The 14557-nt window shown below is 43.1% G+C and overlaps 1 protein-coding gene and 1 pseudogene across 2 annotated transcripts in view; one reads left to right on the forward strand and one right to left on the reverse strand.

The window, feature by feature from the left end:
• The first annotated feature begins 264 nt into the window (after positions 1-264).
• Positions 265-383, forward strand: LOC134931564 (5S ribosomal RNA; annotated as a pseudogene).
• Positions 384-1783: 1400 nt separating this feature from the next.
• Positions 1784-14557, reverse strand: part of HNF4G (hepatocyte nuclear factor 4 gamma) — a 282814-nt gene continuing 270040 nt past the window's right edge. For both annotated transcript variants that reach the window (XM_063925028.1, XM_063925029.1), the window contains exons 8-10: positions 13605-13841; positions 9377-9499; positions 1784-2256 (exon numbers count right to left, since the gene is read on the reverse strand). In XM_063925028.1, coding sequence (XP_063781098.1) covers positions 2138-2256; positions 9377-9499; positions 13605-13841 — 479 coding nt within the window. In that variant the 3' untranslated portion in view covers positions 1784-2137. The remainder of the gene's footprint in view (positions 2257-9376; positions 9500-13604; positions 13842-14557) is intronic.

The following is a 14557-nucleotide window of genomic DNA, read 5'->3' on the forward strand; positions in this document are numbered from 1 at the left end:
ACGCTGCATACTCTGTGACGTGGTTTCCCACCAGGGTTAATAACCACCAGTCCAATTCAAAAAGTGACAATATCCTTTTTCTTTTTCACCACTTACTATTTTCCGTAGACTCTCATTCACGATCCAGGGTGCACTTTGCCATTAAGTGACATTTTGCTCACCCCGCCTAACGTGGAAAGTAGATCTACATATTATATGGTCTTATCTTTCTAAATCCTTACTCTACCATCCTTATATAGGTGCACTCTCATTGGTAGATAGCCTCTCTACTATCACACCACGCTGCTAATGCCCAATCTCGTCTGATCTTGGAAGCGAAACAGCATTGGGCCGGGTCAGTACTTTGAGAGGAGACTCCTTGGGAATACCTGGTGTTGTAGAGTAGGGACTATTCCCCTTCCTCAGAAGGGTGGACACCAACAGCAGTATCACCACTATTTGTTCTTTCTAAACTTTCTTCTCTTTTTTCTGCGTTCAGGTTATATCAATACAGATATCTCCAATTCTGAGTAACATGGAATAATAGGTGAATAATAAATTGCTTAGAATCAACCTGATTTCAGTGGTTCTCTAAGACACATTATTTGACCTCCTACAGCTAGTGACCTCCTTGGTCGGTCTCATCAATACAGATTATCTGTACTGGTCAGGAGAAACGGGTGTTAGACTATTAGGTGTCTGCAGCCTTTCTAATCCTTCTCATGTGATTAACAGACCAGAACATTTTTACATTTTCTCATGTCTTTATTATGTTTACATTTTTTCTTTGGATCGTAGAGGGGTATTTTGTTTTTAACTCTTGATCAATAAACATAAATTTTAATAACTTTCAGTAATTAATTGAACAATATTTTCTTCTTTTTTAAGAGTGCGCCCACACAAGAGCTTTCTTTCTTTCCCTCTGCTAGTACTTGTACTTTCTAGCTCTGGGCACACCACCAATAGGGACATAATTAGAAAGGTTTAAATTTCCTTTCCAGTAATATAATTGTCCAATTTTTGGTTTCGTATAATCTTTGCAATTTATACATACCGGTGCACGGTCGCTCTTCTTGTTCGATAGATCATCTGCCAGATCTGGCTGGTTCTAATGAAAATCTGGAATGGATGAGAGCAAATAACAATCGACCATTTGCTCTCAAACACTGGAAAATGGACAAAAGCTGTTGTTCATACAAATTTGTTAAATCTATAATTTAACTAATTTGTCTGAATGACGGGTTTTGTCCATTTCCCAGTGTTTGGGAGTAAATAGTCTATTGTCATTTGTTGTCATCCATCGCCAGATTTTCGTTCCAACCAGCCAGATCTGGCAGATGACCTGTCAGATAATTGTATAGTGTATGCCCAGCTTAAAAAGGGTTGCAAAAGAGCAATATTATAATATATTGCTAAATCTGTTAATTCTCGAATTTCAACATACAGTAAGCTCAGTGATGTATTTAGAAAGGTTTCAAAATTACTACAATAACTTGTACAAAGTATCTAATTTAGCAAGTTACAAATATTGACATTAGTGAACTATGGCCCTCATTCCGAGTTGATCGCTCGCAAGGCGATTTTAGCAGAGTTACACACGCTAAGCCGCCGCCTACTGGGAGTGAATCTTAGCTTCTTAAAATTGCGACCGATGTATTCGCAATATTGCGATTACTAACTACTTAGCAGTTTCAGAGTAGCTTCAGACTTACTCGGCATCTGCGATCAGTTCAGTGCTTGTCGTTCCTGTTTTGACGTCACAAACACACCCAGCGTTCGCCCAGACACTCCCCCGTTTCCCCGGCCACTCCTGCGTTTTTTCCGGAAACGGTAGCGTTTTTTCCCGCACGCCCATAAAACGGCCTGTTTCCGCCCAGTAACACCCATTTCCTGTCAATCACATTACGATCGCCGGAGCGATGAAAAAGCCGTGAGTAAAAATACTATCTCCATTGTAAAATTACTTGGCGCAGTCGCAGTGCGAATATTGCGCATGCGTACTAAGCGGAATTTCACTGCGATGCGATGAAAAATACAGAGCGATCAACTCGGAATGAGGGCCCATATTTCAAGTTTCACTTTAGTTTGTAAATCACTATAAAAGTAAAACTGGCAGTGTCCATTATGCTATATGTATCTTTTACACATCCGCATTATATCAAGGCTTTTGCTTCAAGATGGATTGATGTGTGATGACCGTTGCATGGTTTGTGGATATTTTATACTGTTCCTGTCCTGATCCTTGTTGAGGAGAAGGCAAAGGTGTTTCGGGAGTTGCTAAAATATTCAGAAAATACAAAGGAATTATTAATATGTTCATATTAAACAGAATTACATTTACATTGCTGAATGTACAGTAACTCTAACATCACTCATTATAATCATGATATCTTAAAGTACTGTGATATATTAATTAACCCACAATGAATAAAGCATTGTTTAGACTGTAGGTACACAAAAGCTGTCTCACTCCAAAAATGATCCATTAATTAATTTAAGGATAGCAGATCAGGCCAATTTCTAAAGGAAAGTGGAGAACAAACTAGCATCCGGCCATGTCCAATTCATTTTTTTTATCTGAATCTGGAAGCCTTAGACCAGGACTGTAGAGCAGTACGCCTGTGTATCCAGCAATACTGGCTCACACATCCATAACATGGCCTCAGCTGGCCAACAAAGTGATCTCTTCTTACTGCTGCTGGGACTTTGTCTTAGCGTTTGGTTTCACCCCCACCCCTACCTAAAAATATTGCAGCAGCAGTGGAGACTGGACAGTGTTTTGCATCAAACATCCACGTGTCTGGACTGTAGCCTTGCCCGCCAGAAGCTGATAAGGACTATTATTTTTTCCAACAGTCACTTGTGAGGAGCTGGGAAGTGGGTTTATGATGGAGGAGGGGTGGTAGAGTAAACTTTTTCCTTGCACTGGATCTGGACATGTTATTGATAAATTGTGGTGATAAATTGCAATACAAAAACTGTCCTTATAGTTAGAAAAAAGTTAATTTGTTCGATTCATTAAGCCACCTTGTAATGGTGTGTCAGTGCTCTATTCTTGCCCACATGCCAAGATTTGACAGCCAGCCCTGATACAGTTTGTCTGTGGGTGGGAGGAGGGGAATCTGGCTTAAAAACTACAGTAACTGGTTCTTATTAAGCCTCCTTCATTCAAAATAAACACATTAGTATAAAATACATGATGTACAGTAGTGGAACAAACAAACAAAGGAACAACTTTGTTGTGACTGCGACTTTACAGTATTTGCATACAAAATGCTGTGCTACAGTGTTTTCATGGAAAACACTGTAACGTGGCATTTTGGATGCAGAAAGAGCTTCAATTACACGCAGAATATAGGCACGCCACATATCATTTCAATCAGCAGAAGCTGTTTGTGGGTCCTATTACATTACTTTGCATCTAAGATGCATTTTCAAAGAAAAATTGCAAAAAAGACGCTGGGTGCTACAGAGTCTCGCCACGGCATGACACAAGGGCTGTTTAGCGTGACTGCAGCAAGGATGTAAGAGGACACATCTGTATACTGTGCTTTAAAAACAAGTAAAACATACAGTGCATCTGGAAAGTATCCACAGCACTTCACTATTTCCACATTTTGTTATGTTACAGCCTTATTCCAAAATGGAATAAATTATTTTTTTCCCTCAAAATTCTACACGTAATACCCCATAATTACAAATTTATTAAAAATAAGAAACTAAGAGATCACATGAACATAAGTATTCACAGCCTTTGCCATGAAGCTCAAAATTGAGCTCAGGTGCATCCTATTTCCACTAATCATCCTTGAGATGCTCCTATAGCATGGCCGCAACTAGGAGGGGCTGAGGGGGCATGCGCCCCAGGTAAAGTATTTGAGAGGGCGCAGAGATGGGTACTCTGCCTACCCTACTTCCTCTCAACCCTAAGGGGCTACCTTCTGCTGGGTCCAAGAACCCTCACTGCAGGTACCTGCACTACTGCACCACCAATGAAACACCCCCTTTCATGGCAACTAGAATGCTAATGAATGGTGCAGGGGCAGTGACCGTGGACTCTCCAGCTGCCCCTTTTCACACTATTGTGCCTGTGTAAGCAATGTCTGCCCACAGGCCTGTTCCCCAGCAACTTCCCCTTCCTCCACCAGAGGAGGACAGGGCCATAAGGGGCTACCTACTGCTGGGTCCTAGAACACACGCTGCAGGTCCCCGCTTCCCAGTACCACCAATGTGGACTCCTGGGAACCCATTCCCCCATGGCAACTAGAACAGTTATGAATGGGGAGAGAGTGGCCGTTAACACACTCCTGTGCCTGTGTAAATTATGTCTGCCCCAGGTCCTGTTCCTCAGGGAATCCTCCATCATGCAAGGCAGCTCTACTAGAGGAGGACAGGGCGAGAGGAAGCAGCAGCATCCGATAATTAGCCTGGGCACTGAGGTGAGATTTCTATACGACAGGGCAGCTGCTGCCTGCCAAAGTGTGGTCCTAGGTCCCAACTTGCATGCAGGGCTTTGTAGTCCTACAGCAGTTGGTCAGTTGGAGTCCTCCCCCCAAGTGTGTGTGATACAGTGGATACAGTGATTGCATGGCTTATATCAGGTATATAACACCAGCCAGTCCTAGGGACTCCTCTCTGCAGCCAGGATAACCCACATTGTGTTTCCCCCCCTCCCAAGAAAGTTATTACTCCTTTTCTTTAATAAGTCCTAGGTCCTGACTGGCATACCATGTTTTGTAGTCCTACAGCAATTGGGCAATCAGAGTCCCCCACAATTCTGTTTCTGAGGTGCATGTTATTTTTCTTGTGTTCCTTTACATTTTCCTAGGGGATGTGTGCTAGATGCACCCTGATGGTGCTGGTTGTCACTTTGCCAACTGTTTATTACTGTGTTTTTGACATGGTTCCAAAGTGTGTGTGTGCATGGGCAGCGCCAAATTACTGCCTTGTCCCAGGTGCCAAAAATCCTTGCTTCGGCCCTGCCTACAGATTAATTGGAGCCCACCTGTGACAAATTCAGTTGATTGGATATGATTTGGAAAGGCACCTGTCTATATAAGGTCCAACACTTGACACTGCATGTCTGAACACAAACCAAGCATAAAGTCAAAGGAATTGTCTGTATACCTCTGAGACAGGTTTAGCTCGAGGCACAAATCTGGGGAAGGGTACGGAAAAATATCTGCTGCTTTGAAGGTCCCAATGAACACAGTGGCCTTCATCATCCATAAATGGAAGAAGTTTGGAACCACCAGGACACTTCCTAGAGCTGGCCGGCCGTCTAAACTGAGCGATCGGTGGAGAAGGGTCCTAGTCAGGGAGGTGACCAAGAACCCAATGGTAACTCTGTCAGAGCTACAGCATTCCTCTGTGGAGAGAGGAGAACGTTCCAGAAGCACAAACATTTCTACAGCAATCCACCAATCAGGCCTGTATGGTAGAGTGGCCAGACAGAAGCCACTCCTTAGTAAAAAGCACATGGCAGCCCATCTGGATTTTGCCAAAATGCACCTGAAGGATTCTCAGGCCATGAGAAACAAAATTCTCTGGTCTGGTTAGAAAACTACAGAGGCGAAACAACCACCAGTGCAACCAGTGCATTGCACTGGGGCCCGCCACTGTCCAGGGGCCCAAAGCATGTAATGAGTCAAACTGACTCAATACATGCCGCTGTGTGCTGCAGGCAACCGCTGCCAGCAGCACACAGCTGCCAGCAGCACACAGCTGCCCGGAGAGAGAGGAGAGGAGCGCAGCGGTACGGCGAAAGGAGGAGGAGGGAGGTGGAGGAGGGAGCCGCAGCAGCGCTTTGTTACTGGTTGAGGCGCTGCTGCTGCTGTCCCACTGCTTCACTATAGGCTGTCTTCCGCCGCTGTGAAGCGCATCCCAGCATTCACAGCGGCGGAGAACAGCCTATAGTGAAGCAGAGGGTCAGCAGCAGCGCCTCCACCAATAACACAGCGCTGCTATGGCTCCCTCCTCCACCTCCCTCCTCTTCCTTCTCTCCTGCCCGGGATCTCTGCCAGAAGCTGCACCGAGGAGCCTGAGCCAGCGGAGAGGGTAAGTATAATTAATTATTTCTTCCTTTCTTCCTTTCTTTCTTTCTTTCTTTCTCTCTTTCTTTCTTTCTCTCTTTCTTTCTTCATGTGCAAAAAGGGGGACTGTCTGCCGCAATGTGTAAAAAAGGGGGAATCTGCCTGCCGTGACGTGTAAAAAGGGGACGCTGTCTGCTGCAATGTGTAAAAAGGGGGAATCTGCCTGCTGTAATGTGTAAAAAGGGGGACGCTGTCTGCCGTTATGTGTAACAAGGACACGCTGTCTGCCGTAATGTGTAAAAAGGGGACGCTGTCTACCGTTATGTGTAAAAAGTGTACGCTGTCTGCCGCTATGTGTAACAAGGGCACGCTGTCTGCCGTTATGTGTAAAAAGGGGACGCTGTCTGCCGTTATGTGTAAAAAGGGGACGCTGTCTGCCGTTATGTGTAAAAAGTGCACGCTGTCTGCCGCTATGTGTAAAAAGGGCACGCTGTTTGCCGTTATGTGTAAAAAGGGGGACGCTGTCTATCGTAATGTGTAAATAGGGGAATCTGTCCGCCGTAAGGTGTAAAAGGGTCTCTACCTGGTGTAGTGGTGCTACTGTGTGGCGTAATTTGAATAAAGAAGACTACTGTGCACTGTTTTATGAATTGGTATTATTTTGTGGCCACACCCCTTCCCCACAAAACCACGCCCCTATGTATTTTTGCATGTGCCTAAAGCGCGCACTGCCCCTGTTTTGCATGCAGGGATGGGGCTCCGATGCCGTTTCATGCACACAGTGCTAAAATGTCTAGTTACGGCACTGTTGCTAGGTATCCTTTTCTCTGGCCCTGAGCAGGTCCCCCTCACCAGATCCTCTCCAGGGGTGAGGGGGTGGACTTGGATGGGATGGGGGGGCCCAAAGCATTTTGTCGCAACTGGGCCCACCGCTCGCTAGTTCTGCCACTGCTTTGGCGTGAATGCCAGGTGTCATGTTTGGAGGAAACCAGGTACCGCTCATCACCAGGCCAATACCATCCCTACAGTAAAGCATTGTGGTGGCAGTTTCATGCTGTGAGGATGTTTTTCAGTGCCTGGGACTGGGAGACTAGTCAGGATAGAGGGAAAGATGAATTCAGCAATCTACAGAGACATCCTGGATGTAAACCTGCTCCAGAGCGCTTTTGACCTCAGACTGGGGCGACGGTTCATCTTTCAGCAGGACAACGACCCTAAACACACAGCCAAGATGTCAAAGGAGTGGCTTCAGGACAACTCTGTGAATGTCCTTGAGTGGCCTAGCCAGAGCCCAGACTTGAATCTGATTGAACATCTCTGGATAGAGCTGAAAATGGCTGTGCACCAACGCTTCCCATCCAACCTGATGGAGCTTGAGAGGTGCTGCAAAAAGGAATGGGGGAAACTGCCCAAAGATAGTTGTGTCAAGATTCAAAAAGACTTAAGGCTGTATTTGCTGCCAAAGGTGCATCACCAAAGTCTTGAGCAAAGGCTGTGAATACTTATGTACATGTAATTTCTTAGTTGTTGTTTTTTAATAAATTTGCAAAAATCTCCAAAAAAAACTTTATTCACGTTGTCATTATGGAGTATTGTGTGTAGAAATTTGAGGGGGAAAATGAATTTATTCCATTTTGCAATAAAGCTGTAACATAACAAAATGTGGAAAAAGTGAAGCGCTGTGAATACTTTCCGGATGCACTGTATCTGTAACTCAAAGAATAAAGTAAAAAACATTTGAAGATCTCTGAATGGTAGGAGTGAACTAATGTTAGAAGACAACGTATCCGAGTTACTCAACGAATCCCTTGTAGATATTTAAAAAAAAACATGATTTTTGTTGTGAACTCATGAGAATTGCAGCAAAACAACCTTTGAAGGATTCATAAATCATTACTACTGACATGAAAATGAATTGAGCTAACTGGTGTGACTAATGGGACATTTACATATGAGTTTCATTTGCGCTGTTTAGCTGTTTTTCAGTGACAGGCCAAACTTTCAATGACTGTAATTTGACACTTTTACTACTGCTATGATTTTATAAAATTCTTCCATGTAATTAATTAATTGATCTGAATAATACAAGACACATACCAGTTTAAAAAAATCTGTTAAAAGACATAACATCAGTAAATGTGGCAATACCTATGGTTTACAAGTAATTGATGAGTCTAGAAGAAACAGAAACAAATGATTCAAGAAGTTAAACAAATGATCACTTACAGCAGGCCTGGCCAACCTCTGGCTCTCCAGATGTTGTGAAACTACACATCCCAGCATGCCCTTCCACAGTTTTAGCCTTCCCTAATAGCAAAACTGTGGCAAAGCATGATGGGACTTGTAGTTTTACAACAGCTGGAGAGCCACAGGTTGGCAGGCCTGACTTACAGCTTGATTTTAGGGGCAGCTCAGAAAACCATGAAGTCTTTGAGGGGTTATTCAGAGTTGTTAACAAATAAAAAAAAATAGCAATTGGGCAAAACCATGTTGCACTGCAGGTGGGGGCAGATGTAACATGTGCAGAGAGAGTTAGATTTGGGTGGAGTGTGTTCAAACTGAAATCTACAGTGTAAAAGTAAAGCACCCAGTATTTACCCTGCACTGAAACAATATAACCAACTTAAATCTAACTTGCTAACTTTTTTGGTTTGCTAACAACTTTGAATAACCCCCTTTGTGTACCTTCATATGTACTAGGTCCCTATTTCTGAAATCCCGTCCTCTTTAGAACCCAACAATACTGTGCATGTTTTCCAGATCATATAGCTGGAGCACAGGTGTGTTAATTGACTAGTACAATAGATCTACAGGCAGTACAAATTTTAAAAGGGGATAACCTTAAAAACATGCGCCGTTAAGGTTCCTTGAAGGCCGAGTTTGAGAAACACTGCACTAGGTGATCAAGTAAAGTAGAAGCAACTGAGAAAATAATGAAGCAGCACATATACATGTATACAGGTCATATACTGTATGACATTAATTGTATTGAAGTCAGTTGAAGTTTTTAACTTTTTTCACCGATTCCCGTATATTATTCAATCACAAACATTTTGCATTCACTTATGTTCAAAATTAAAAATAAATTATTGTGCATGCTTCAATCGAGAAGTGCATGAACTGTCGACATACATCTTACATCTAAAGTAATTGCACTGAACCTCTTTAGTAATACCTATATCATACTGTATGTACAGAAAAAATACATACTGTAGGTTACCCACTTCTTATTGCCACACCATTTGAGATTTATGAATTGCAAAGGGAGATTTTTATTCAGTTCAGTGGAATAGGTCAACTTTTTAAATATATTAGAGGCTGTTCTGTTTATCAAATTGGAAACTTAATAAGGCTGAATTACTCACCAATCTGTTCTGAGTGTAGTGAAGCAGACATGGAGCTAACAAGCAGAGTCTGTCCAACTAGTGGGTCTTGAGGTATATGGGAAAGCGCTGGATGTTGTATGTGACTAGAATCGGTGGATGAACCTGTTCAAAACACAAAGGAATATTGGAAATACGGAAGAACTGTTCTGAAGAAGACGGATGTTTGTTTGGCATGTCATTTACAAATAATATATAGATTTTTTAAATAAATTTAAGTTGTGTCTATTTTGGATATTCCCTTATTCATAAACTTGTCCCCATAGCAAATAGGAGGATTGTCCTGGGATGTAAAACAGCCCTTCTAGTGCATGAATCGGAAGCATTGTGTGTGTTTTCATACTACTTTTTCATTTAAAATTATGTGAGTAGGACGCACAAGCATCTTATGCTGATTTAAATGATATGTGCCATGCCTATATAGCAACATAGCTGTATCTGTATACAAGATGCTACATACCATTTTGTATGCACACAGAATATAGGAGTGCCACATATCATTTTAATCAACATAATCTGCTTGTGCATCTTATTCACACAGAGATATGTGAATAAGATGCATTTTCAGCAAAAAAAGATACCCGACGCTGACAGAGTTGCACTGGACATTACAGCTTCACTTCAACTGCCCATAATCCCCCACTCCCATCCCAACTCCATCTTGATCCCACCCCCCTCACATCACAGCTCCCATAATTACCTCGGCAACCAGTCCACCTCTCCTGAGGCTGTTCCATCTCCCTCACAGTGGGAGCCATTGAGGCACACACATTGAGTAGACGGGACAGCTATACACAATTATTATTTAGATATGACACAATATGCTCCTCTCAAACATCTACAGCATTCACAGCAGTTAAGCACAACCTATACATACAAAAATTTAGCACTATTGTCATTAAAGGTCTATAAATAGCTAAAACAAGTAAAATGTACTGTAGCATGCACATATGTTGCAGGTGTTTTGTTGACACTAGGAAAAAATTATGGGGTATTTTATAAGAGAACCTATGATTTGATCAATGATTTAAAAAGAAGCACTCATTTCTTGAACTTAATCTTTTACTTTGCTTCTAAACAACAACACAATGGGGGAGATGCACAGTTAAATGCAACTTGTTTGTAAGTACATCCTCATTACTTTCACAGCCTGGCAAATATAGTAATGGGTATCGAGAGATATTTGCATTTCTTCATCCACACTGACCCTATCTGTATGCTTCGTTGCATTGCGGTCATCCTTTGCACTTACACTAGCACTGTGCTTGGTAGAAGATATTCACCTAAAATCAGTATCTACATTTAGTACCTGATCATCCATTTCTGCTAATTAGGTTGCAGCCTAGGGTATCAGGATTGGGGGGTCACTGATGTGACAGCTGGGGAATAAAATGAAGACATAATTCATTCCATGCTGGCAGTTTCTGCAGAACTTCATTAAAGTAACTTCCAAAGCCATTGTTTACCAGATGTTTTGAGGTGATGTTAATAGGAAGGACATACAACTCTCAATCTGGCCACCAGATTGCTATGACAATGTGGTCATTTGATGTACTGCTAAAATCTTTATTTTATGCACACTGTGCTACAGTGCCATCTGGGTTAGCCGGAGAGCTACCTGAGATTACCCAGATGCTAAAGTCTCCTTTACACTCCACAAACATCATTAGATGCCACAATCAAACATGTCTGCTTAATGCCTTTGTTACTTGCACATACACGGTATTAAGGAAAATTTCCTGATAACGCATATGTATTGTGCACTGTGTTTCACAGCATTACAGAAAACTTTCCCAGAAGTCTTCTCTGCAGTTATCCAATACTGAGAAGCTGAGATGACTATGAGTGTATTAGCCTAGGGCAGTGATGGGGAACCTTTGGTACTCCAGCTGTTGTTGAACTACACATCCTAGCATGCCCTGCTACAGGGTTAGCAATGCCAAATAGCAAAACTGTAGCAGGGCATGCTGGGATGTGTACTTCAACAACAGCTGGAGTGCCAGAGGTTCCCCATCACTGGTCCAGGGCATTGGGATCTTTTATTCAGACTCAGTCTGCATTGCTCAAAATGCCATTAATATACCTTCACTAAACTTAGCTATCATGTGAACACCTCATTACACTCAGTTATGTCCCTTCATCCACAAATGTAGACATGACTAAGGTGGTCATTCCGAGTTGATCGTAGCTGTGCTAAATTTAGCACAGCTATGATCAGGAACACAGATATGCGGGGGGACGCCCAGCACAAGGCTAGCCCGCCCTGCATGTCAGTCCCTGCCCCAACGCTGAAGTTCAAAAGCATCGCACAGCAGCAATGCTTTTGTACCTCAGGAGTAGCTCCTGGCCAGTGCAGCTTTTGTGTGCTGGCCTGGAGCTACTCATAGCTGCCCGGATCGCAGCGGCTGCATGTGACATCACGCAGCCGCTGCGGCCCACCCCCCGCACAGTCCGGCCACGCCAATCAGGCAGAGGCGATCGCTAGGCAACGTCAGCCATTGACTAGCAGACATACGCCGGTGCACTGCGGTGCCGGCTCATGTGCAGTTCTGACCTGAATGCTGCGCTGTGAAGAACTGCAGTGAGCGTTTAGGTCAGAATGACCCCCTAAGTTACACAAGACTATGCGTTGTTGGTATTGGCATGTGATTGGCTCCAAAGCACATGCAGTGCAAAAACGTGAAAGATTTGTCTGCAATTTAACTTGCATTCAACTCTTCATCAGCCCCAATGTCTGAATTTTTCTATTTTTCCTCTTTCAAATATGTACAGGTGTCTGAAAAAGTTGGGTACACATAATATACAGTACTTCCATTGGCATACTGTATCTATAATGGGTGCTAGGTGTGCACTGCACACAGGCCCCTTAGACCAGGAAGTCCCACACCGCACACTGTGCACCAATAAAATTATACATACCCCTCTGGAGTCCCATGGGGGCCGGCACTGTAGACAGAATCCCTGTCAGAGTCTACTGCACTTGGCAGCCATTTTCCCAGTTATTTGTGCATTTGCAATAGAGATGTCCTTGGGAAGGGATGGTATCATGATCCTGGCACTTGGGATGCCGGCAGTCAGAATACCGACAGTGGCATCCCAATGCTCAGGAACCTGACACCTACTAGGTAAGTATGCTACCTCTATTTCCTAACCTCCCAAACACTCCTTACCCATAGTCTGCCCCTAACCTTCCTCTAGCCTAACCCTAACCATCCCTGGTGTTGCCTAACTCCAACCCTCCTCCCCACAGACTAACCCTCCCGGTGGTGCCTAACCCTAACCCTTCCTCCCCCATCTTAACCCTAACCCTCCACCCCACACATACAAACTACAACCCTTCCCCCACAGCTTACACCTAACCCCCCCTATGACTTACCTCTCAGCAGTCCCAGCAAACTTACAAACGGGATCCCAGCATTCAGTATTTCAATTCATGTCAAGATCCCAGCGCAGGGATTCCGAGCAGTGTAAGTATTCCGGTATTCGTATTCCGACTGCTGGGATCCCAAATGTAGGGATCCTGACTGGATCCCCTTGGGAACAAGGCATGGGCCAGAGAGAAATGGGGTACACAATGAGCCTGCATGTGGGCCCTCTCCTCTCTTAAAATGCCCCTGCATACTTCCCCAACATCTGACAAATGAGGAGCTGCTGAAATTATAATTGTGAAGGTCACAAACTTTAGACTATATAATTGGGGAGATTACAGTATATTCAGCTTTACTAAAGTTACTTTTAAGAGGGCTTCTGCATTATTTTGCACAAAAAAAACATGTTCACTATAATTAGATGAAATAAGAAAATGAAAATATAATTTCACCCACCTCAGTATGTATAGTACTCATCCCATGTAATATTTTAAACTCATGAGAAAGGGCAATCTATAGTTTGTTTTTAATTCTCATTGTCTGTATTTCTTTCCATAGGATCAAAAATGATTTATCTTAATTCATGTAGACTATAATTAAAACCATACTGTGCTCTATTTAACAAACCATACTGTGCCTTAAGCAGTCATAACTGGAGCAGTTTATAGTAAACTGTATTTTGTATTCCCATTTGCCACTTCTTTGTAAATTAGCAAACTTTGGAAATGTTTACTGTGACCATTAGCGACAAGTTGTTTTTACTAAGTGTAGAAAATATTATGACCTAGTAAAGGAACCCGGCATATGCACAAATAAACCATCAGTAAAGTACAGTAACTCACCTCCTAGTAACATCTCCTGGAGAAGATTGTCAATCTTAACTATTCCAAACAACTTTACAAACTGAATTTGCTCAATCATTTGCCAGGTAATGCTCTGAAGAGTGGGCAGGAGTAAAAGAAGTTCTCCAAATCGTCCTCTAGAATCATATTGTCTGTCATTAATATAGTCTTCCAAACTGATCTGTACTTGATAGCGCATATTTTTTATCTTCATTGGGTTACTGAGCCCCTTTGCATCTGTGGAGAATATACATACATATGACACAGGGATTTGATTTCCAAATGTGTCCTTTTATTGCGCATAAATTACATTCCATAAGAGCAGTAATATGGCTTGCATAGGTAATAATTAGAGATGAGCGGGTTCGGTTCCTCGGAATCCGAACCCCCTCCCCCCCCCCCCCCCGAACTTCACCCATTTTACACGGGTCCGAGGCAGACTCGGATCCTCCCGCCTTGCTCGGTTAACCCGAGCGCGCCCGAACATCATCATCCCGCTGTCGTATTCTCGCGAAATTCGTATTCTATATAAGGAGCCGCGCGTCGCCTCCATTTTCCCTCATGCATTGGAGATGATAGGGAGAGGACGTGTGCAGCGTTCTCTCAGTTGTGTTCAGTGTGCTGCAAATATCTGTGCTCAGTGTGCTGCAAATATCTGTGCTCAGTGTGCTTGCAAATATCTGTGCTCAGTGTGCTGAAAATATCTACGTTCTCTGCCTGAAAAATGCTCCATATCTGTGCTGCATTGTAGTATATAGTAGGAGGACAGTGCAGAATTTTGCTGACCAGTGACCACCAGTATTATATCAGTACGGTACAGTAGTCCACTGCTCTACCTACCTCTGTGTCGTCAAGTATACTATCCATCCATACCTGTGGTGCATTTTAGTTGTTGTGCGCAGTAGTAGGAGGACAGTGCATAATTTTGCTGACCACCAGTATATAACATATAG

This window comes from Pseudophryne corroboree, chromosome 5 (genome assembly GCF_028390025.1).
Source record: "Pseudophryne corroboree isolate aPseCor3 chromosome 5, aPseCor3.hap2, whole genome shotgun sequence".
In the NCBI taxonomy this organism is placed as follows: Eukaryota; Metazoa; Chordata; class Amphibia; order Anura; family Myobatrachidae; genus Pseudophryne; species Pseudophryne corroboree.